The 24717-nt window shown below is 34.7% G+C and overlaps 1 protein-coding gene across 1 annotated transcript in view; it reads right to left on the bottom strand.

The window, feature by feature from the left end:
* GLRA3 (glycine receptor alpha 3) overlaps positions 1-24717 on the bottom strand; it is a 193447-nt gene that overhangs the window by 59098 nt on the left and 109632 nt on the right. Inside the window, exons 4-5 of the mRNA XM_044225074.1 lie at positions 17312-17535; positions 8112-8194 (exon numbers count right to left, since the gene is read on the bottom strand). Coding sequence (XP_044081009.1) covers positions 8112-8194; positions 17312-17535 — 307 coding nt within the window. The remainder of the gene's footprint in view (positions 1-8111; positions 8195-17311; positions 17536-24717) is intronic.

Genomic DNA, 24717 nt, shown 5'->3' with positions numbered 1-24717 from the left:
AAAATAATGAATAATTTTTTTCTGAAAATAAATTGAAAAACAAAAAAAATAATAAAAATAAAAGTTTTTAGACAAAAAAATAAAAAAAAAAGTCACCAGCTGTTTTAGCCCCTAACAAGACAGTCAGCCTGTTCTTTAAGCTTCAAAGCCAGGCATTGACTTCTCCTTTCTAGTTATAAAAATCCTAGATGGCATCTTCTTCCAATGACATGTTGTTTCATCCACATTGAAAATCTGTTATTTAGTGTAGCCACCTTCATTAACGAACTGAGCTGGATCTTCTGGAAAACTTTCTGCAGCGTCTACATCAGCATTTACCACTTAACTTAACATTTTTATGTTATGGAGACCAGGTCTTTCCTTAAACCTTATGAACCAACCTCTGCTAGCTTCCAACTTTTCTGTTTTAGCTTCCTCACCTTTCCCGGGCTTCACAGAATTAAAGACCATTACGGCCTTGATGTGCATCAGGCTTTGGCTGAAGGGAATGTGATGGCTAGTTTGATCTTCTGTCCAGACCACTCAAACTTTCTCCATATCAGCAATAAGGCTGTTTTGCCTTCTTATCATTTGTATTCTCTGGAGTAGCACTTTTAAGTTCCTTCAAAATTTTTTCCTTGGTATTCACAACTTAATTGACCAACATAAGAGACCCAAGCTTTGGCTTATCTCAGCTTTCAACATGGATTCCTCACTAAGCTGAATTGTTTCTGGCTTTGATTTAAAGTGAGAGGTGTGTGAGTCTTCTTTTCACTTGAACATTTAGAGGCCACTATAGGGTTACTAATTGGCCTAATTTCAATATTATGTCTCAGAGACTAGGGAGGCCCAAGGAGAGGGAAAGAGATGAGGCAATGGCTGGTCAGTGGTGCTGTCAGAACACCTACAATTATCCATTGAGTTCGCCATCTTATATGGGTGCAGTCATGGAGCCCTCAAACAATGACAGCAGTAACATCAAAGATCAGTAATCACAGATCACTGTAACAAATATTATGATAATGAAAAAGTTTGAAATATTATGAGACTTATCAAAATGAGACACAGAGACACAAAGTGAGAAAATGCTGTTGCAAAATGGTGCCTACAGACTAGCTTGATGCAGAGTTGACACCAGCTGTCAATCTGTAAAAGACCCTATGATATCTGTCAGCACAAAAAAGCAAAATGGAGTAAAATGAGGTGTGTCTGTATATATGGGGACTCGTTCTCTTCTTCTGCCGCAAAGGCATTCTCAGTGATGAGATTTAGCTTTTTTAGGTTAATCTAAGGGTAAAGTTTCAGTCTTACTGTGGCTATTTCATTTTGATTTTAAATGGCAGCAACTGCATCACTATGATAGACATATTTGAATTACAGCTAATATATTTCTATTTATAATTAAATATTTTTAAAAAGTAACCTTGGTTTCCCGATTTTTTTCCAAGTTCAGTGAAAGTGCTATATGAATGCTATACTCCCAGAGTAAAGTAGGTTAATAATATTTGAAAAATAGTCTCCAGGAAACATGTGTTAAAATGCCACAAAGAACTTTTCATTGTCTTTCTCTGTTTTATTCTTCCCATTTATCCCTCAATTTTCCTTAAATTCAATGATGCCATCTTCTTTGTCCTCTCTTCTGTTCTTTATTTTTGAGACTATCTTCAGAAATCTTTTATCATCATGCCTCTAAGCAACACTGCTAACCTTATTTCTCTATATTTCCACAACCATTCCTTATTCTAGCTGTATTGTAAAACCCCAGTAATCTAAAATAAATTTCTAGTGATATCCAGTTTTACAAGAAACATAGCATATTTAAACAGAAGTCAACTTCTGCATGACTTTCTCCATTAAAATCACCTATGTTTTTCTAATTCATGTAACTGAAGCAACATTTAATCATTGGTATTAAGAGAAAATTTGAGAGAATCATCTTTATGCTTAATTCTTAGGCAAGTCATTGAAAAAGCCTTCAAAATGTTCTCTGTTTTCCCCATTACTGTCTCAGCTCTTTGAATTTCTCATTAATTTATGATGAAATTAGCTATCGGCAGTGTGGATTTCTCTTTATTCTCTTTTTCAAATAAAGCTTTTGCCTGAGGTTCTTTTCTAATGTCAGGTCAGTAGATAGAACTGGAAAAGATGGAGTGCTCAGGATTTTCCTTTATTGTTTTCAGTTTCGTATATTTACCATCATTTCCTTCCCTTCACTTCCTCCTCTTCACTCTGTATCTCTTATATGCAACATAATTTCTTTCTTCCTTGACGAGTTTCTTCAGAGGTGTCTCTAGGATCTTGGACTTTCCAAAGTACCAATTTGGAGTTTTTATGTGATTCTTTGAATACTCTGTTTTTCCTTGTTGGTCTTCGTGAATCAAAGGCCTATCTCAGTAGTCTTTTTTTTTTTCCTCAAGATTTTATTTATTTATTTGATACAGAGAAAGAGAGATCACAAATAGGCAGAGAGTCGGGCACAGAGAGAGGGGGAAGCAGGCTCCCTGCTGAGCAAAGAGCCCGATGTGGGCCTCAATCCCAGGACCCCGAGATCATGACCTGAGCTGAAGGCAGAGGTTTAACCCACTGAGCCACCCAGGTGCCTCTCAGCAGTTTTTAGTACAGAACACTGCTTTAGCTGGGTCTCCAGATTTTGAGAGTTAATGCCTTCAATGTTATTTAGTAAGCAGTTTTCCTTTATTTCTTCTTTAAACAAGAAGTTACTTATTATATGCTGTTGGTTTCCTGATCTATCTTTGTCTAGGAATATGTTATAACTTATGTTAACACATAGTAATTTATAGTAATTTTGTGTTTTTATTAGTCATATTTCATTTTAGTGAGAGATCCCATCCCATCAGATGTTGATTTTTAGGAATTTATTAAAGCTTCTTTTGTGGCTTACTACATACTTTTTGTAATTGTTCTTGTATCCTGAAAACAAACCATGAGTTTTTTGCTTTTATGTACTTGGAAGTTATATGAAAGATATTTTTATAATTATTATAGCTTATTTATATGTTGTTTCTTTATCAGCATTTTACTCAAACATTTGTGTCTCATAATTTGTTCTATAATTTTTTCCTGATATGAAATTATCATCCTTGATTTTTTTAGACACATTTCTCTAATATGCATTTTTCTGTCTTTTTCTCCCAAATATTTTTGCAAATTTTTTTCTTTTCTTTTCTTTTTTTTAAATTTATATATTTGACAGAGAGAGAGAGAGAAAGAGTGAGGGGGGAACACAGGCAGGAGGAGTGGGAAAGGGAGAAAGCAGGCTTCCTGCTAAGCTGGGTGCCTGATGTGGCGCTCGATCCCTAGATCCTGGGATCATGATCTGAGCCAAAGGCAGAAACCTAACCAACTGAACACCCAGATGCCCCTACAAAATTTTTTTAAAAAGTGTCTAGCTAACAACATATTGTTGAGTCTTAATATTTGTTAACATCTAGTTGGAGAATCTCCTTATTTTGCAATGTGCATTTAACCTTTGCTTTTATTTTGTTTTTGGTTTTTTTTTTTAAGTTGTTTGTTTTGTTTTGTTTTGTTTTAACATAGGGCTTGAACTCATGATCGTAAGATTAAGATCTAAGCTGAGATCAGCAGTTGACATTTAACTGACTGAACCAACCAGGCACCCCGCATTTATTGTAATCATGGTACTATTGAAAGCTGTTTTTGCTCTTTCTGTGCTTCCTATATACTATATTTTCATTTCTTTTATTTTTCTTCTTTCCCATGTTCTACTTGATGAATCAATATTTTTTAATTCTGGCTTGAAAGTTTTGTTCCTTCATGCTATCCTTAGCTCATACATGGTTTAGTTTTTGCATCCATTTCCATCATGACTTCTCTTCCCCTGGACTTTCCCTGCCCGCCTCTTCCCAGTGACTTGCTTCTTCCTACACTAGGAATTGTGTATCACCCAGGGTTTTAAGTCCAAGTCATGAATAGACACTTAAAGGTATGGGGTCATGGCTAGTTTAGACAAAATATTTTCTCTAAGTAATTTATTCACTCTTGGCATTGTTCTTGCCTTAATCATTCTTCCTTTTGTACCAACAATATCCATTAACATCTACTTATCATTTTTAATGCACATCTTCATGAAGAACTCCTCAACCGGTCCTCCAACTTCTTCTTCTTCTTCTTCTTCTTCTTTTTTAAAGATTTTATTTATTTATTTGACACAGAGAGAGAGAGAAAAAGAGGAAGAGAGAGCAAAAGCAGGGAGAGTGGCAGGCACAGGGAGGGGGAGAAACAGGCTCTGCATTGAGCAGAGAGACCTACCTAGAACTGGATTCTAGGACCCTGTATCATGACCTGAGCCAAAGGTAGAGGCTTAACGAACAGAGCCACCCAGGTGCCCCTCAAGTCCTTAAAATCAGGGACCTTTGTGCTTTAAGTATTGTGTGTCACCCAAGATATCAAGTGAAGTATATTAGATACTTGAGAGATATTTTTCAGATGATTCTTAGATGAATAAAAATCCATCAGGTCACTTGAATAGTCCTGATCATTGACAGATATCATGGAACATTCATTGAACTTAAGAAAGTTAGATTGTGGGCACCTGGGTGGCTCAGTGGGTTAAGCCTCTCTGCCTTCGGCTCAGGTCATGATCTCAGGGTACTGGGATCGAGTCCTGCATCCGGCTCTCTGCTCGGCGGGGAGCCTGCTTCCTCCTCTCTCTGCCTGCCTCTCTGCCTACTTGTGAACTCTGTCTGTCAAATAAATAAATAAATACATTCTTAAAAAAAAAAAGAAAAGAAAGTTGGATACTGACAGGCCTTTGCCTTTAAATTATGTGCCTTTATTGCTTGTTTTCTGCACCTCTCAAACCAATTTGTTTCCTTTTTCCCTTTTGCAGTCAGCTCTCAATCAAGACACAAGGTTCCTTACAGCTCTTGCTTCCTAGCAAGTTAACTTTTTTTCCAGCAGGTTAACTTTCATTTTAAGCCATTATAGAAAGAAAGAAAGAAAGAAAGAGGGAGGGAGGAGGGAGGGAAGGAAAGAAAGAAGAACGAGAGAGAGGAAGGAAGGGAGGGAGAGACAAAGGGTGATCTAAAAGAGTTTATAAAAAAATACCTGGAAAAATTTGACTTCAGCAGCTTCTACATCAACAAGATTTTCTTAGCATCTGCTGAAGATGTTTGATAAATAGTATCTCTATTGTGAGCTCAATTAATTTTTAATAAGAGAGCAGAAAGTGTATAATGACTGAAATATATGAAAGGGATGTGTCAGGCAATCTATTCATTCCTTAAATAAGAAAATAAGAAAGAAGACTGAGGAGGCAAGAGGCTCTGCTTTTCCATGTTGAGTTTTTGATTAATTTGGAAATGTTCTGGGAAAGGCAGAAACAGCGAAAGGTCTTGTTATGTCAGCCTTTCGTTCTGTAAAATAACGCAGTATGCTTTCCTTATTCTAGAAAGGAAGCCCAGTGACCCAGTTATCCCCCAGGCACTCTACTCTTTTGCATCTTTCTTTACTAACTAACATTCGTGGAGTAATAGATTTTACTCACTGCTCCCACTTTCTCATCATGCACTTAAAATTTTTTTTGGAGGACTTCAGATTTGACCCTCATTGTTCTAATCACATTTGTCTTTGCCATCAATAACAATGGCTCTTTATTCAATTACCTTTAAAATTTTTTTTTTTTGTAGCATTTGATACTATTAAACAGACCACAGCACTTTCTTTTGAGGTTGAGTGACACTGATTTTAATTTGCTATCTATGACCATCCCTTGACTGGAAATCCTTCCAACAATCTCTAAGTGAAGGCATTTCTAAAGGGTCTGTTCTTTGTTTCCCTCTATATTCTCTCTTTCAGAAATGTTATCTTATTATTTGAACCACTTTCTTTATGGCTTTTAAGAGTGTATCCCCAGGTCTAAACCTTCCTTTTGTTTTTTACCCTAATTCCCCAAAATGTGAATATATTAAGATAAGATTTATCAATATTCCCCTCCACGTTTACTTCTCATCTTATGTTTTCTTCCTCTGTTAATGTTCCCAGTATGATTCAATTTACCTAAGCTCTGAACTTATCTGCTCCCAGAGACTTCACATCCATTTTGTATTTAGCAAATAAAGTACGGTAGACTTTGCCACCTTAAAGTATGTCCCTTTAGCATAAGGATTATTTTGAACTAAAGGTACTTGAAAAAACAGTAGATATTAGAAGGGCATTTTAACCTCCCTTTTTTTTCTTCCTGAAAACAGGAGTGTTCCCTGTACTAGGAAAAGAGAAACATCTTCAATGGGGAATTGAAGCCAAAGAATTTGGTACAGACCACATTAAGATAATTCTTTATCTGCCTTTATCTTCTCTGCATAGTTTAGCTACCTTTTCGTAATTGCCTCTCCTTGTTCAATCTGGTATAAAAACATTTAGGTTTTGCCAATTCTCAGAATCTTCATTTCATTATGAGGGATCCCATGTTACATAAATCTTACATTAAATACATTTGTATCCTTTTCTCCTGTTAATCTGTTTTATGCCTATTTAATTCCCAAGCCCCGCTGAAAAAGGGTAAGAGGGTGAAGATAAAAATTTGCCTCCCCTATGGTATCAACCTCTACTGTTTCTACCCTCTACATCATTCCCCTTTGTCCCGAATCCTATTCTTTGTTTTGGAATATTATGAAACCTTCTTAAATAACCTTTGTTCATTTGACTGAAAGAATCTTAAAAGATTCATTTTCTTGCTCCTAAATCTTGAAAATTCCTTCCTGCCTATTAGATAATATCCACCATGCCTGGTTTAGTAATGAGGGCAACAGTTTGTCTTCAACTATTTTGTACATGATTTTCTTTCTTGACACCCTTCTATGTTATGTACCCAATTTTGCAACCAAGATACAGAACCAGCCCGTCCTCAAAATGCTTTCATGGTAGGGCTCCAAAAAACCAAAAAAAAAAAAAAACCAAAACAAAACAAAACCAAAAATCTCCGCAGCTGGGAATCTTTTTTTTTGCTCCTCTCCGCTTATATTTCTAAATAGTTCCCCTAACTAAAACGACATTATTTTATTTTCCTTTCATTTGCTCAGTACTTTATTCATGTGTATGCTTCACACTTAAGAACTACTCATAAAAGTCATGCAGTTAAATTTAACAAGAAGGAGTTACTAACAGAGTAAGAGAATTTCCACTTCCTTACTTGAAGAGAAACCAAACGGAGAGGCGTGCCGCATTCCCCCATGAAGTAGGCTCGCCATCTAGCGACCGCTCCTCCACACTACAAGCCTTGCCTGGAGACCTGAGACTCTGAAGACTTTACCTTGCAGTTTTCCTCAAGGAGTATGTTAAACAGATGTTTTTTCCTCCGATGTAACACAGAACCACAAGAAAAAGACTGCATAATGCTTACATTTTTATGTTGTTAAACGTTGAAAACCAATTAAGTTTGGGTCAATTCTACAGATAAGTTCAAAGAAACAGAAAGACGTGAAATGTTTGTGTTAACCTTAATCTGTGATGCGGATAGATCCACTCTGAAAGACGAGAAGTTTAAAGGAGTAATTGTAAGCTTGGAAAAATCTCTGATAAAGTGTAAGAAATCTCTCTTCTCCTGAGATAACGCGTATAACATACCCAGCAGAGTACGCTCTGAATAAACTTTAGCAAAATGGCTCAAAGGAGGCATAAGCTTCAGAACCAGAGGATTTGTTGTCCCCACCTCCATAAATTGGAGCACAATACTCAAGCACTCAAAATGACCATTTTGACATGTGGAAACATGGGGACAGCAATATCTTTTCTGTGAATATAAAACATAGCATATACAAAATGCTTAGTCTCTAACAGGTACCCTATTTAAAAAATGGCGGTTTGTTTTTAATGATTATTTTCTTTTTTATCTCTGACAATTTGTATAGAAATATATAGCTGTCTGTGAAGCCTAAAAACTGTTGTTCCTAGGTCCTCAATTTATTTATCATAGTATAGACAGCATGTACTGAAATAGATTACTTTCATTATGTGGTGACAGAGAACATGCCTGCTTAGTAAATGTCTGACAAAAACAGTTACAAAATTCTAAATTATCTACATAATCCATTAAAATTTGTATTGACTACTTTTTTCAAAGTGTTCAGAAAAAGCAAGTTGTCTGTACTTACAACTTTCCAGTTGCATTATACATGTTTGTACATCCATTGGAAAATTCTTGAGATCCATTGGACAAGAAAGCGTTAATGTCAGCCTGAAAAAGTTCAAAGTAATTATTTTTAAAAGTAATTTATGATGTCATATTAATAATCTGTTGTTCAGGGTACAACTGGGAAACAAGCTTTGGTTGGTGACTAAGAACTTTTCAAATAAAATTTGCTCCAGCTTGGGTATGTTATTTACCATGAAAAAGCTGTACCTTTATATATAAATCTGTTTTTCAGGGAGGAGAAAAGCTGTATATTTGAGCATCCCATCATGTTTATTTGTTTTGTTCAATCATTCAATCCTTTAGAGAGGACTGTAAGTGGCTACAAAAGGTCTGTATTTCCAGAAAAGACCCTCACAAAGAAATTTGAGAGTGGGTTCCATAAAATTAATACCAAATGCCAAAGGGCAGAGTTCCCCAAGATCACATGTACAGCACATTGGAGGAGGCAAGTATATTCAGGGAATTGAAAAAGCGGAGTACAAGAAACAATCCTATGTGACAACTTTCAGTCATTTTTGAAATACTGATGAAGTTGTCAGTGAATAACCAGCAGTAATAACAGAAGAAAAAAAAAAAACTTAAGTCTCGAGGACTTGAAAATTCTAGCTGTTAGACTGAGATCCTCTGCTCTAGGACTAGAACATTTCACCAGATTTTACCAGGGTCGAGCCCTCTAGAATCTGTGTGACATAACCTTGAGCTCACCAAACAAACTCTAATTTGGCTCCCACAAAGTGGGATGACCTAGATGGTGTAGTATTATATGTTGACATTCCAGATAATTCATAACTCGTAAAAATATACATTTTTCATTGGGAAAGATGATCTTGAAAGATTAGCAAGAATTTGTAGTTTTTGGACCTGAGAAAAAGAGGCCCAGTTCCAAACAAACCCAAGTTTATTCAAATAACATTCTTATGGGAGAACTCTTTAGCCATCCCCTCTGTTTAAAGTATTCCCACTGGGGGCACCTGGGTGAGTTAAAGCCTCTGCCTTCAGCTCCGGTTGTGATTAAAACCATGTTCCAGGGGCGCCTGGGTGGCTCAGTGGGTTGGACCTCTGCCTTCGGCTCGGGTCGTGGTCTCAGGGTCCTGGGATTGAGCCCTGCGTCGGGCTCTCTGCTCGGTGGGTAGCCTGCTTCTTCCCCTCTCTCTGCCCTCCTCTCTGCCTACTTGTAATCTCTGTCAAATAAATAAGTAAAATCTTGAAAAAAATATTTTTAAAGTATTCCCATTGAAATTCAGCATATCAGTGGGCACCTGAGGTGGTTTTTTTCTAACCTAAACTAAAATGTGACCATAGATAAATTACTTCACTTCACTATATTTCAGGATTCTCATCTCAAAATGAAAGTAATTGTAGTACTTGCTCTGAAGAAACATTGTGAGCAGTACATGAGTTAATACACGTAAAGTGTTTAGGCAAGTATCTGACACATAGTAAACACTCAATAAATATTAGCCATTAAGGATTACTAGTATTCTGCCACTTCCAGACTCCTCCATCTTCCCCATCCCTGAATTACATAATAAGAGCACAAAGATGACTCAATTAAATCACATATAAAGTCGGGGCGCCCAGGGGGCTCAATTGGTTAAGCACTGGACTCTTGGCTTTTGTTCATGTCTCGTGGTCTCATGGATAGTGGGATCCAGGCCGCTGAAGATTTTCTCTCCCTTGCACCTGCCCCCACTCATGCTCTCTCTCTCCCTCTCTCTCTAAAATGAATAAATAAATGTTTATTTTTTTAAAATCACATATAAAACCTCCTTAAGCTTTAACAAAAAATAATCATCAGCACTATCAAATGTAACCACATTCTCCAAAATGGCATTTTTCATGTAGACCATAGACAAAGTTATAATAATGCATTTTCTACGGTGAATGCTCTTGGTGAGGCCCAATTAACATGATTTGAGATATATAAACAGACAGACATGTGAAGCCGCTGAATTTTTTAGAGTCCCAGGAGGATCATTTGACAATTCCTTCAAGTCAGAGTCCATAACACACTAAAATAATTCATATGGTTCATTCTTAAAGAGCAATTTCTTGTGATTCAGCTAGGTTAAGTGATCCTGTGAGTACAATCCTGTAGATTTACAAAGTGTTCCTCTGGAAAAAGGCAACTGTAAAATGAGGTGGACACAATGTTCTCTGTCTTGTGAAAGGGTTCATTAGAAGTGTATGCACAAGTATATTTTGAACATAGGCACATTAATTTTCCAAACATCCAAGGCTCTCAGGACAGCCAGTTTCAAATGTTGGCTTGGAGAATTAACTCTGTGACCTTTTGTATGGAAGCGAATAGCGTTCTCAGAATCTTTTCCAAGCTCTCACCATGCATGTGATGTCAAATTCATATCCTGACTATTTTTTTGGCACAAAATGAGAGACATTACATAATTCTTTAAAAGAGAAAGGCTTGAAAGGAATTATTTGGCAAAGAAAATCACTGTTTGTAGAACTTCTGTCATAAATCATATCCTAAAAAACATCTGTTTATTGACATTCTTTCTTTTGTTTAAAGTGTTGTACAATTTCCTCTTTAACAACATATGGGTGAAAAAATACTTGTCAACCTGATGGGTGTGAACTAAATTTCTTCATCAAAACATTATATATAAATTAAAGATATGCTCTGACCACATCAAAAGAAAACTAAATCAAAAGGCAATTAATCACATTCTACTGTTTTGGAAATGAGTATCTTCTTGTGTAAGCAAGGACACTAAGTTCTCTTTCTGAGACAAGACACATAAACAGGATATGGTGTTCTTTATTTTCTCTTAAAAAGTCTTGGCTTGGCTTAGTGAAGTAGTAATATTAAAATAGATGACTATAATCTATGACAAACAGTTCACCTGATTAAAATGGAAGTATTGTCCATTTTTTTTAAAGATTTTGTTTATTTGTTTGAGAGAGAGAGAGAGAGCACTAGCGGGGGGAGAAGAAGGCAGAGGAAGAAAGAGAAACTGGGGATGTAGAGATATGGTGCTGGATCCCAGGACCCTGGGATCGTGAACTGAGCGGAAGGCAGATGCTTAAATGAGTGAGCCACACAGTTTCCCCAGTATTGCCCATTTTTGAACAAGCAACGCCTAGAGTATGGAGTCTATCTCAATCATTAAGTATATATATTTAAATAAAAAAAACTTTCTGACTCTATTTTTGCCTCTTTATGAAACTGAAAAATATCTTTATTAGTTCCTAATATTTCTAAGTTTAATGCAATAAGAAAAATTACCTCTTTTCTCTTTTTTTAAAGATTCATTTATTTATCTGAGAGAGAGAGAGAGAAAGCACGAGTGAGAGGGGCAGAGAGAATCTCCAGCAGACCCTGTGCTCAGTGCAGAGCCCAACATAGGGCTCTATCCCATGGCCCTGAGATCATGACCTGGGTCAAAACCAGAATTGTTCAGTCAACCAACTCTGCCACCCAGGATCCTGAACAATAACCTCTTGGTTATTTTTCAGCTTTGCAATATTATCTGTAATATCATAATAGGGGTAATACATCTACTGAATTTACTATGTAGTAGACACTATTTAAATACTTTACAATTTCTCAACTTACTTCCCTACAACAAATTTACAAGACAAGTAAACAGTATTACCTTATTTTATAAATGAGGAAACTAAAAGGTCAACTTCAGTGGCATTACAAAAAAGGGATTAATAGGGCTGAATTTGCAAATCTGGGAGCCCAACTCTAAATTCTACACCCTTAACCATTAAGTATACTGCCTTTCAAAGGCATTGAAAAATTTTTCATGAGAATGGGCTTTTTAATGAAATGATTTTTCCAATTTTATATTTATATAACACAAGAAATGACATATTTCATTTAGTAGTATTACATTTAAACCAAAAGGTGCATAAATGATTCTTCCCCCAAAATCAGTGAAATGGAGTTAAACTTTAGAAAATATAAGGAGATTCCCCCATGGATTTTATATATTTACTTGAGTGATTTGGAATTTCATTATGATTCTATAAAGATCAACAAACTCTCAGGAGAGATCAGATTGCTGGAGCACTAGAAGGGTGATTGTAACTAAAGTTCTAATCTGGAATTTTGTTGAAATCTGATTTTAGAGATGATTTTAAAGCTTGTCAACCCATCACCACTGGAAACTTTGTGTTGTCGATGGATGGTTCCTTCAGGAAGCTTCTGTAAGCTAAGGACCTCTTCAGAAAATATGCATAATCACAGACATGCAAAATTCTCCTCACAACATCTATTTTGTTGTATTGTAAATTGATTACCCTTGAATAAACAACACCTTAAAAAGCATCTGTTGATAAGTTTGCTTTATCTATTAAAAATTTATGTTCCAAAAATAAATACACATTATATAAGTAAGTCTAAATTCTTTTCACAACTGAATTTCAAAGAAAGAGTGATTATATTTACTTTAAATAAAAGTTGAAATTGTGTTAAGATCTTTGACAAGTTGCTGTGCATAGCATTTTTGATCTACAATTTCTTCCTGTTATTTGATTTTTAATATGCTAATCCTACCATAATATAAGCAATAAAGTTGGATGTGTGTTAGTATGTATTAGTAGTATTAGAAAGTAAGAAGTAGATAATACTTTTTAAAATATTTTATTTATGTATTTGACAGAGATCACAAGTAGGCAGAGAGGCAGGCAGAGAGAGAGAGGAGGAAGCAGGCTCCCTGCCGAGGAGAGCCTGATGCGATGCCAGGACCCAGAGATCATGACCTGAGCTGAAGGCAGAGGCCTAACCTACTGAGTCACCCAGGAGCACCAATAGTAGATAATATTTAACTGCTTCCATTACCTCATAATGAGGATTTTGTCATCTCCCTTTTATAAGTGACAAAACAGAAACTTACATTAATAACTTACAAGTGTCCATACAGTGCTACTTTATAGATTTTGGAAAATACCAGCACTTACACTTTTTTGGGTTTTTTTGTTTTGTTTTGTTTTATTTTGTTTTAAGGGAAGACACAAATAACAACTTTACTCTCTGTTGTATGCCTGGCACTATGCTACATGCTTTACATACATTATTTCAGGCTCAAGGTAATTATTACCATGCATATAAGAAAAATGAGCCTTTCCTCCACCAACGTGCCCCAAATCACAGCTGGTAAGTCATAGAGCCTGGATATGGTTTGGGAGAGACAGTCATCTATGGGTCTCTGTGCGTTTTGGTACTCCTACCTCTTGCTGGGTGTACCAAGACTGTAAGGCCCAGACTATTCTTTTACCTGAGCCATTTTTCCAGGTTGTTTATACAGCTGCTAATTTTGAGAAGTGAGATAATGTTGTCCTTCTGGACAAAGAGGAGGCTTGCTTACTGCTTATAATAAAGGCAATGGATTCCCCAAACTCCGTGTTCCACAGCTGGGACACAGACACACAGTGTGTGTTACCCTGATCCAGTGCTCCAGTGAAACTTGAGGGGAAGGGAGAAATTAGGTCAATTCACGGATGCTCATGTTGCTTGTGGTAAATAATATATTCCTTTATCTCTGACCCAGAGTCTTGTGTCTTCTTATGAGAAGCTCATAAACAATTAGCTTGTTTAAAAGTAACAAGCTAATGTTATAAGTAAGGTAAAACCAAATCCCAACTGGGAACATCTAAAAGTTATGTGTCTGGCTCCAGAGCCCTCCCTCGAAAAGGACTTTATTTAAAAATTTATCAGTACAATTCATGGATATCATTTAGAAGTTCAAACACAAAAAAACTGAGAATAAACTCTGGAAGCAAACAAAACAAAACAAAACAAAACAAAAACTGAGACTAGAAGTTAATACACTATAGAAACCATTAAAAACAAACAAACAACAACAAAAAAAAAACCACAGTGTATTTTTGCCCTCTCCATCCTACCCTCAGTTCAGTTCTAGCTCCCTGGTGGCAGCCTCTCTTTAGACACTTGTCAATGATTTATAGTCCTGTATCTCAATTGCTATTATATTATGCTTGATTTTTTAAGTTTGTGAAATTGTCTATTATTTCTAACAAGGAAAAAATGTCTTTTATACCACACTTTGTGTACTTAATTCTCCCATAATACTCAAAATTTAGTTACACAAATATTTATGGTTAAATTAATAGTCAGTGTTTACATGTTATGAATAATTAATTACTATCCATGGTTAAGCATAGTTGTTTGCTATAATTATAACTCTCATGTAACATTTTGTTTTCCCTACTACCAATAATTGTCTCATTTCAATAATCAACAAATTGCCTATCAGAGCTACAAATTCAACAAACCCTCTATCAGAGCTACAGTGTTGCTTTCAATAGCCATTGCAGCAGGCAAACTATCAATTCCTTGTTTTTCATGGAAATCTCTGCTTTTCCTCTTTTTTTCTTTCTAATCAGATATTAAACCTCTGTATTGATGTGCTGATTTTCACATTCTTTCTTCTCTATTTCTTTGTATCTTGATTCTACTTTTTGGGAGATGTCTTCACTTCATCTTCCAAATATTCTACTGATTCTTTTTCTCACTTTGCTTTTTCTTTGCTCCTGTTATGCTCTGAATGATTCCTTTTATTCCTTTCTTATTTCATGCGTGTAGTTATCTCATCTGTCCAGAGATTTTTTTTTTAATGGTCTCTTCTGCTCTCCGTATTTTCTCGAGTCAATCCTTTTCTCTTTCTTAATTTTCTCCTCTTTTCTTTTTATTTCCTCTGTGTGTTTCTTTTGGCCTCTGCTTTTTTCTTCCTTTTTTAAGATTTTATGTACTTACTTGAGAAAGAAAGAGTGACAGAGAGGGGGCACGCAGGGGGAGAGGCAAAGGGAGAGAGAGAAACAGACTCCCTGTTGAGTTGGGAGCCCAACATGAGGCTCAATCTCAAGACCTTGGGATCATGATCTGAGCAGAAGGCAGATGCTTAGCTATCTGAGCCACCCAGGCACTCCATGGCCTCTACTTCTTTTTTGATCGTTACTATTATAGAATGTTCTCAAATGTCTGTTTTTTAAAAATAAGGTAAGAAAAACCATTTGGAACTCAGTTAGTAGCAGATGGTTCACTGAGTAATGGGCTTAACACTAGGATAATAACATGACCATGCAGATTTTTTCTTGGTGGTTCCCCAATTGTCATATCTGTAGATATTTTCCCAGAGGTACATTCTTCTGACTACTACTGCTCAATAGAAGAGGTTTAGGACTGGCTTTCAGCATTTTACGGAGAACAAACATTTCACCATACAGTGTACAAACATCATGTAATCTCCATTTTCTTAGTATAATGCCCCATGACAGATGTACCTGGAGTCTACTCTTGAAGCTCATGGTAGAACCTCCCCCAGGTTTTCCATCCTCTTTCTGCTCATTCCAGATGGAAAAAAAAAAAAAAAAAAAAAGTAGTTCCTAGTCTGAAGGACATGGACAAGAAACTCAGGAATAGAAAGCTCGGTCTTCTTTCAGCAGATTTTAAATCAATTCTTGTCCTTTTCTTTCTTATCTAGCTTCCACTTTCTGAAGTCTTAGATACCTTAAATTTCTAAAAGTTTGAGGATATTATTTTCTTTCTTTTGGGGTCCCTCTCTGTAGCTCAGATTTCAGTTGTGCCTGTTAAATCAGTTTTCACAATGCATTCATTTTCCAGTGTTCTAAAATATGTCATAATCGCTCATCTGTCACTGTTGTTTTTCCCATTACTTTCATCCTCCTGTGTGTTAATGCCTTTTTTACTCCTTACTCAGTTGATTTCTTTGTTTTAGGAGGTGTAAGAAGAAAATAGGAATAAATGGATAAGTTCGATCGATCAGGATTTCCAGGACAGTCTTTAAACAAGCAAGAAAGCCAGGTCTCTCATGAAAATCACAGATGTTCCATTTGTAAATTGAATGAGATTTTTTTTTTCTAGCACAATTTTTGTTAACAAAGAAACTGCCACTTGAAGATTTTAAAGTCCTATGAGATTTCTAAAAACAACTCACAAAAATGAATTTATTCTGATTAAGTGAGCATGGTTGTAACAAACAAAAACAAGGAGCTAAGAGACATCTGTTTCATCTGAACTCATACTGAAAGACAAAAGAGGCAATTCAGAATCATTTCATAACTTTTCTCAAAAATGTTGCCAAGATACGTAAGCAATTCTTAATGCATGGCCCATTTTCCAATCCAATAGGACTTGATATAAACAATGAAATATCCATAACCTACCTATAAACTAAATAAAGAAAATAAATTATGGAAGTTTTAAGATAATAATTTTATTTTAGAATATTTCTCAGGTGTGACACAAATCATCAAATACATCCTTTCAACTATTGTTTATTGATTTTACACCTGTTTAATATATAAACAGACAAGGTTGAATAAGCTCTCAAGTTCAATAGTCAAGAAATTTTAATATCAGTGTTTATATTTTGGTATGAATTAATTATGTTTTTGTATTATTAAAAGCTATATAGTCTTAACTGAAATGTAAATAAGATCTTTACTAAAGAAAGACCAGAGGAAAAAAATATAAAATCTGAAAAATAATATAAATATCTGAGATAAAAAAAATATAAATATCTGAAAAATAATTTATGGAAAATGATTTCCAGACAAGTAAATCCAAATATTTCTTCACCAACAAATATTTTAAAGAAGTATGCATCTGTAAAAATATAATCACAGTGTATGAATCAGCTGTCATTCAATTTGCCTTTAAACTGTCCACCAATTTTGCTGATATTAAGAGGCTGAGCCATTTATTTTCTAAAAAATGGATTTTGGGGCACCTGGGTGGCTCAGTCAGTAAGCCTCTGCCTTTGGCTCTAGTCATGATCCCAGGGTCCTGGGATCAAGCACCACATCAGGCTCCTTGATCACTGGGAAGCCTGCTTCTCCCTCTCCCATTCCCCCTGCTTGTGTTTCTCTCTTGCTGTGTCTCTTTCTCTGTCAAATAAATAAATAAATAAAATCTTTAAAAAATAAAAAAGTAAAAAATTTAAAAAGTGGATTTTCAAGAATTACTCATACAGTTTCTAGATCTGGAACTTGGGTCTATTGTTGGTGATTGGACGTATTTGGGAAATGGTATATTAAGAGGAACTCAAGAAGAACAATGATAGCACTTACTCAAAAATCTCAAAACATTCATTAAAAAAAAAAAAACCACAGTATTTCACTGGAATCAGGGATTTGTCTATGACTCACCTTATTGAGTAAAGAACATTTCCATTCTTGAAAATTCGTAATAATTTATTGTCTGTAGTAACTTCATGAAAGTTGGCACCCTTTTCATTGGCAAAGAACAAGTCAGGTTTCCAAATGGAGTCTAGCATAGAAGGGTCTAGGTCTAAAGAGTCATCAGGATATTCACTATATGCAAGGCGGGGATCATTCCATTTCTGACGAAGAAAGATATTCACTCTGTAATCCTACGATAAAAAAAAAGAAAGAAAGAAAGAAAGAAAAAAACTGCTTTAAAAGTTCAGAATCTTGTGTGCTATTCTTTGGGCACCTCTGAATTTTAGCAAAAGCCACTGACATCCTTGTGAGTTTTCCATACCCCACAATCCTCACTACTAACAAGAGTCATTTTAGTTACAAGGCTTTGCCCATGTTTTTAGTGATCTAAATGTCTCCGAAGAAGAGGTCACAGAAGAGTACAATTTTATTATGCTTATATTTTGCCATTCCATTCAAATTTTGCTTTCCTAGTTTGTCAGAATAAAATGTTGGATTGCTATGAGACATTTGAAGTAAAATATTTTCATCTTTGCATTTATTTTCTAGAACCATTTTTTTCAGTAGATACCCAATAACATCCAGAATGCATTTAGTGAAATTTTCTTGAAAGCTGTTTTATAAAAGTGATTATATATTCTTCTTTACAGTGAAGATACATTACCTCATGTTTAATATAGTAAGTTCCATGAAACAGGTGGTTTGGAAAAAATAAAAGGTGATTTTGAAATAATGAAATAATAATAAAGGGACATTATTGCCAGTAATCCTTTAAGAAGATTTGACTGAAGAGTTTTCCTGATTAGACTACTCATAGTTGACTTAAAAAGGGGAAGAGTCAAAGATTTCAATCAAATTCTTGCTCACAATTTCTGGGCTAATATATAGAATGACATAGATTCATAGCCAGGTGTATGCGTGGGTTTTGTATGTATATGAACATAAGCACTAATTTTGAATTTATAAATACAATTTTCCCATTAGATTTTTGAAATGAGTGAAAAAATTAAACATTCAGACTTTATTATAAGTGTGAATGAAGTGAACATTTGAGGAAGATTTCATTTCCATGGAAAATAGCCAAGGCTGGAGATATTCAGAGAAACTGAACACCAGTTTTCATCTTTTTTTATTCCTTGAAAACCAAATTGCCAGTTAACAGAATATAATAACCAAGCAATCACAAAAAATGTTTCCATAATATCAGACCTGGTAGACTGCTTCTCTTGTAGGGAGGTCAAATTTCAGTAGTAAATGTTACAAATCTGTATGCTCTCTTGATGATGATTTGTGCACAAAGACCCTTATCTTCTAACTGCAACTGAGTTTATATACCAGATAATTTTTTTTTTTCTGCTTGCTAGGTGCCCCATGTATCTTCCAAAGTGACAATGAACAGAGTTCACTTCAGCTTTTTACCACAAAGTTCATGATAATGTGGAAATTCCACCAACCACAAGGATCTGCAGAACCTGTAAATGGGGATATATGAACAAGCTTCTATCAGCCAAAGACAGGTCACCCTCCCTTAGTCTAGAGTTCAGTTGACCAAAAAGCATAGCTCCCTGGTTGGTGACCAGTTCTTGCATTGCTTACTGCTCTGTGGTCTGTGTCTCATTCCCAATTTACTGCCAAAGGAATAGGTGATTGGACTAAAGTAGGTTTCTCTCTGCCTTAACCATAGGAGAAGATGAAAGCAACTCCAGTTATAATGATGCCTGCTAGGAAAAATAACTGACAAGTAAGGAATTTCCTTACAGTCTACAAGTGTTCCCCACTGTGAGGCTAAAATAAAAGTACTTTTAAGCTACAGTATATATAATAAAATTTAGTTGAATCTCCTTATCCTATACTATTAGTTTAGTGATAAATTTTATAGATAGAATCTCAGATCTTCCAGGAACTTTTGCTACAAGAATGCGCTAAAAGACAAAGCAAAACAGAAACACAACAACAAAAACACAAAAACAAAAACCACCCAGGGATCCTTCAGTTTCTGTTTCTAAATCACACAAGGCAGAAATCAACTGTCACCTGTCATCAAGGCCAAATGTTATCCTATATCCACTGTGCTCTTTCTGTGAATAACCAGAAATACCTTTGTTTACTGACATACTTAGGCCTTTGGTTTAGGACCAGGGTCCAAAACAAAACTGACAAAACAAAAATGACCATCTCCTGAAAACCTAGAAACTAAGGTTTTAACTGTTCTTGAAGTTTGGGTTTTCAATAGTCTGTAAATGACCATTGTTCTGGGAAACTACCCTATTAAACAACCAAACCAAATTCAGCATTTTGAAAATAAATTTTTAAAACTTAATCCTTATAGCTGGTGTATCCCATTTATACTAGGCAACCAACATAATTTGTGAGTCCTGATCATTTGTGTAAATAGAGTAAATTAAATGGTAGTCAAATAATGCCACCTAAAAGAAATTCTTGTAACTTGATTTGAAATAACTTGCCTATACTAAAAGACCAGGAACTAAAGCAGGAAACAATTTTGCAAAATAGGGATAATGGATGTATATGCAGTACATGCAAAAAATTCTAAAACAGACTTACTAAAGTTGGTTTAAAATGTAATTATTCTTAAAATGTAAAACATACATAAAGTCTAATCATTTCATTGATGGAATTTTCCCTGTTCACCTGAGCTATGCCCTATAAGGGAGAAAATATAGAAAGGTTATAAGTGAGTAAAAAAAGAGACAATAATAAATATGAGATCACATATATGAAAATGAAATAAATATTTATATTTCCATTTCTGAAATTTAAACATGTATTGAACTCACTCATAAGTCTTATAAGGCAACTGAATTGAATTTTATACGGAATCATAAAACTTTAGGACAGAGACATTTAATGATTCTTTTCTCTACAAACTCCTTTTGCAGTAACACCTTCAGAAGTTAATCTTACTTTTTCATCATTTTTTCATATTTCATAATAAATAATATTTGTTATATGTTATACTGTATTAATACCATTCCTGTCTACTGCCAAAGAAATAGGTGGTTGGACTAAAGTCAGTTTCTCTCTGCCTTAATTATGGGAGAATATGCTTTAATCAAATCCAGTTATAATGATGCCTGCTAAGAAAAGTAACTGGTAAGTTACATGTTAACTATATGTTATATACTTAATGTATATGTTATATTATATTAGTATATTATTAATATAGTAAAGTAACAATGATGAAATATAGTTATATTTCATACTATAGAAAGACTAATTTTGACATTTCAGAAGTCTATAATTATTATTATAATAGAATGATATACCTTATTTTAATTAGTTTAAATTAATGTTTTAAGAAAATATTTTATTGACAATGTAAAGTTATATATCATGTTTGGTTTTGAAAGTAAGTATCCATTAAAATCTAGTTCAAATTCCATCTATACATGACATAGTAAGTAATAGACCTTATATTTGAAATTTTACATTGTGAGGTACAAAAAATAATAATTCAATTAGACAAATTTTATAATGGTTTATATACTAGACTCAGTCTTCTGGGGATCAAATCTCAGCTCTTGCAGTGAGATAGCTTTCTAATCTCGCTGTATCGTTTTTTCTTCCTTAAAATAGGGATAGTTATAATAGTGCTTCCTTTTGTGGGGTGGCTGCAAGCATTAGATCGATCCACATGAGGTACTTAGAACCACACTCATTAAATATTAGCTTTTAGATCCTCAAAATCAAAATTCATATTAAATACAAATTTGGTTGTATTTTCCTTTTATAAATTAGTTTTTGAAATAATAGGGGCATTTTGATATGCCACATAAGAATTTGGGTTAGATAATTGTAATGTTGAACCTGGTGAATAATATGGAAAATTTTCAAACCCGTATGATAAGCTTATCATTAACTTTTTGTATTAAATTTTGCATTTCAAAATTTATGTATTTCTGTATTTCCTGTTTTTATTCAATGCCCGTCCCCCCCATCTCTCTATGTAATAGGTTTGTGTTCCAGGGCCTTTTTCTATAATGGTACATATTGTTGCTTACCTATCACTTTGTGCCGCATGTTATACTAGTTGCTTTGTGGATTCCTCCCGCCATCCTCATAGCAAATCTATGAAGTAGGTGTTATTATTTGCGCAGTTTTACAGATGTGGACTGTGGGACCAAGATAAGCCAAGTAACTTCAACATGATTACAAAGCTAATAGGAGGCATAGTTGTAATCCAGACCTATAAATTCTGGTTTCAGAGCTTTAAAGGATACATTGCCAGCATTATATACCGCCAGCTATGATTGTCTTGCATGCAAAACAACTGTTTTGTAAGCTAATGCAAAGATTCTGGGTTTATGTGGTCTATGTTTGTGGGTTTTTTTGGTTGGTGTTATTTCTGATGTTGTTTATTTGTTTTTTTTTTTTTTTAAGGTGTTTGGGGTTACTGATTAACATCCATACTGATGGGAAATTACACACACCTTATACCTAAATGTTATCCAGTTAAATCTAGTAGATACCAAGTTGTCATTTCTCCATAATGAGTACCCTGGGGAAAGACCAAAGTTAGTAAAAATCACAGCTAGATGTAGCACCTAAAATAACATAGAAGACAATATTCATCTTTGGCTCTCTAGGGGAGTATAGGATTGCTAGAAACTAACTAAAATGACCAATTAGGGGCAAAGTAGGGAAAATCATCATTAAATGTTAATAAAATTTGTTAAGTGCTTCTCTTCCCTCTGGTCTCTACGTTTGAAGTTCCATAGTGTTTTCAGGTAATTTCCAGTCCGCAGACTCCTCCCACTTCTCCTTCCTTTTCTCCCTGCCTTCTTACTTACTTCTTCCCTGTCCTTTCCTTGTTTTTTGTTTCTTTCTGTCTCTGTGCCGGTCCTCCTCTTTCCTCCTCCGCCACTTCCCCATACATGTACACGCACACACTGCCTCTGTAGGACTAGTGGCCACATTTCTGTACTGGTGATGTATGCAAGTGGTTTTCAACTGTGTCCTTACAGAGTAAAGGAAACAGGTCTCTACAGTACAATCATTATTGATACGTTGATGTCTTTTTTTTTTCCTTTTCTTTATCCTACACTTTTTCATGTAGTTGAAATTATATTGGGCATGTGTTTTTTCATCTTTCATCTCCACTGAATGAATTTCATGCCTTTTCTAGTATTTTTCTTAATCATCATTCCAATAGTGGTATGATGCATTTTTCTTTTCTTTATTTTAGGTTTTTATTTAAATTCCAGTATAGTTAACATAGAGTGTAATATTAATTTCAGGTGTGTAATACAGAGATTCAATACATCTATACAACACCCGATGCTCATCACAAGTGCCATCGTTAATTCCCATCACCTATGTCACCCATCCATCTCTCCCATGTTTATTCTCTACAGTTAAGAGTCTGTTTCCTCTTCTTTTTTTTAAAGATTTTATTTATTTATTTGACAGAGAAAGAGTGAGATTGAGAGCACAAGTGGGCAGAGAGCAGTAGGCAAAAGGAGAGGGAGAGCAGGCTCTCCACGAGCAGAGAGCCAGATGCAGGGCTCAATCCCAGGACCCTGGGATCATGACCTGAGCCGAAGGCAGCCCCTTAACGGAATGAGCCACACAGGTGCCCCAAGAGTCTATTTCTTGGTTTGTCCCTCTCTCTCTTTTTTCTTCCCTTTGCTCCTTTGTTTTGATGATGCATTTTTCTTACACAAATAATTTTTCATGTGATCGCTTAGAGTCTAGAACATACGGAATCATGCAAGCGGCAAAAAACTTAAATGTGTTGATTTATTTAGTATAATTAAACTTTTTTTTTTCATTATGTCTCAATGGATTTGAGCAAAAATTAGCGGTATAAAGTATCCTTAAAAACGAATATGCTAGGAATATTTTCAGAAGATAATATTTTTTAAAAATATTTTTATTATTAAAATATCATAAGATAGAACAAAAATAAATAATATCACTAACTAGAATATTTTTTCTAAACATCTTGAATGCTTTTCAATGACTAAACATTTTAATCTAAAATGATGAGTATAGTGGAAACTATCACTGCCTTTCTTATTTATAATGTTATTTAATAAAATGGTTTTACAAATTCAACAATTAGGATACTAATTAATCTTTTGAAAAGATACATTCAGGTTAAAAAATTCAGTTTCTTTTACTGTTTTTAAAATTGTTGATGCTATTGATGCTGTTATTAGAGAATGGTTTTTAGCCTTATTAAATTATTAGAAATTTATTTGAAAATTATGCAATTCTTAACTTGACACATATTTTATCATGCTACATTATTATTCAATTATTTTCTGTGAAAGTAAAGTGTGTATGCTCAATGACATGTGCATATATTTGAGCATGAGATAGATCATTTATTTTCACTGTAAGTTCAATAGAATTTATTCACATTAAAAATATAAAAAGACCAGTGCTAGTCTCAAATTTATTTGGTTTCATTCAACAACTGTTTATCACATATTGCCAATCTGGAATTTAGTTCAGTGCTGATGATACAATATTGAAAAATGGTCTCTGCTGTGAAATTGTTCATTATGTTGTAGAAGATAGATCATAAACAGATAATTATCTTTCCACATTATAAGTGCTATATTGGAGGCACACACAGCAGCATGCTATGGAAACATAAGGAAATAATAGCTAATAGGGACTAAGGTGGAAGGATCAGGGAAGATTTCCTGAAAAAAATCTAATGAGCTTGGTTTTTAAAATGAAAAAAAAAAAAAGGAAAAAAAGTTAACTAGGCAAACATTGGGAACATAATAAAACGTGTCCTGTATTTTGACACAAAATCCAGTAATCACTGTATTTTTGTATGATTAATACAGGAATTAGGTTGACTTTAAGCATTATAATTTACTTTTTTAATTTGATATCTATTGAACACCTTCTGTGTAACAGGCAATGTGCTGAGGGTTATAAAGTTGAATTATGCATAGTGCCTATCACCTCCAGGCAAACAATCTGCAGGAAAGGGAATGGAACACAACAAGAATGAAAACAGGGGATATGGAAGGAGTATATTATGAAAACAAGAACTTTACTGATTTTTACTTGGTGTTAGTCTTCCTTCAAAAAATAAAATAGAATAAAGAGTGTGAGAAAAAACAACTTCATGTGCAGGAAATACAGACATAGATGCAGATATAGATGAAAAATGTATTTATAAAGGACGTATGCTTCCAACATAATGGTAGACAAACACATAGATGGGCCCTTCTCCTAGACATTATTTTATGGATAATGGAAAAAATATGCACTTTAAAAAAGTTTGCTGTCTTACAAGAATATAAAGGGATTCTTCAAAGACAAAAATAGTAACAAAAGTAAGAGTGAGCTACTGCCAAAGTAAAAGCAGTGGTGGTAAGCAAATACAA

Source organism: Neovison vison, chromosome 11, assembly GCF_020171115.1.
Source record: "Neovison vison isolate M4711 chromosome 11, ASM_NN_V1, whole genome shotgun sequence".
Taxonomy (NCBI): Eukaryota; Metazoa; Chordata; class Mammalia; order Carnivora; family Mustelidae; genus Neogale; species Neogale vison.
The sequence above is the reverse complement of the archived record's forward strand: the minus strand, read 5'-3'. Positions and strand labels throughout refer to the sequence as shown.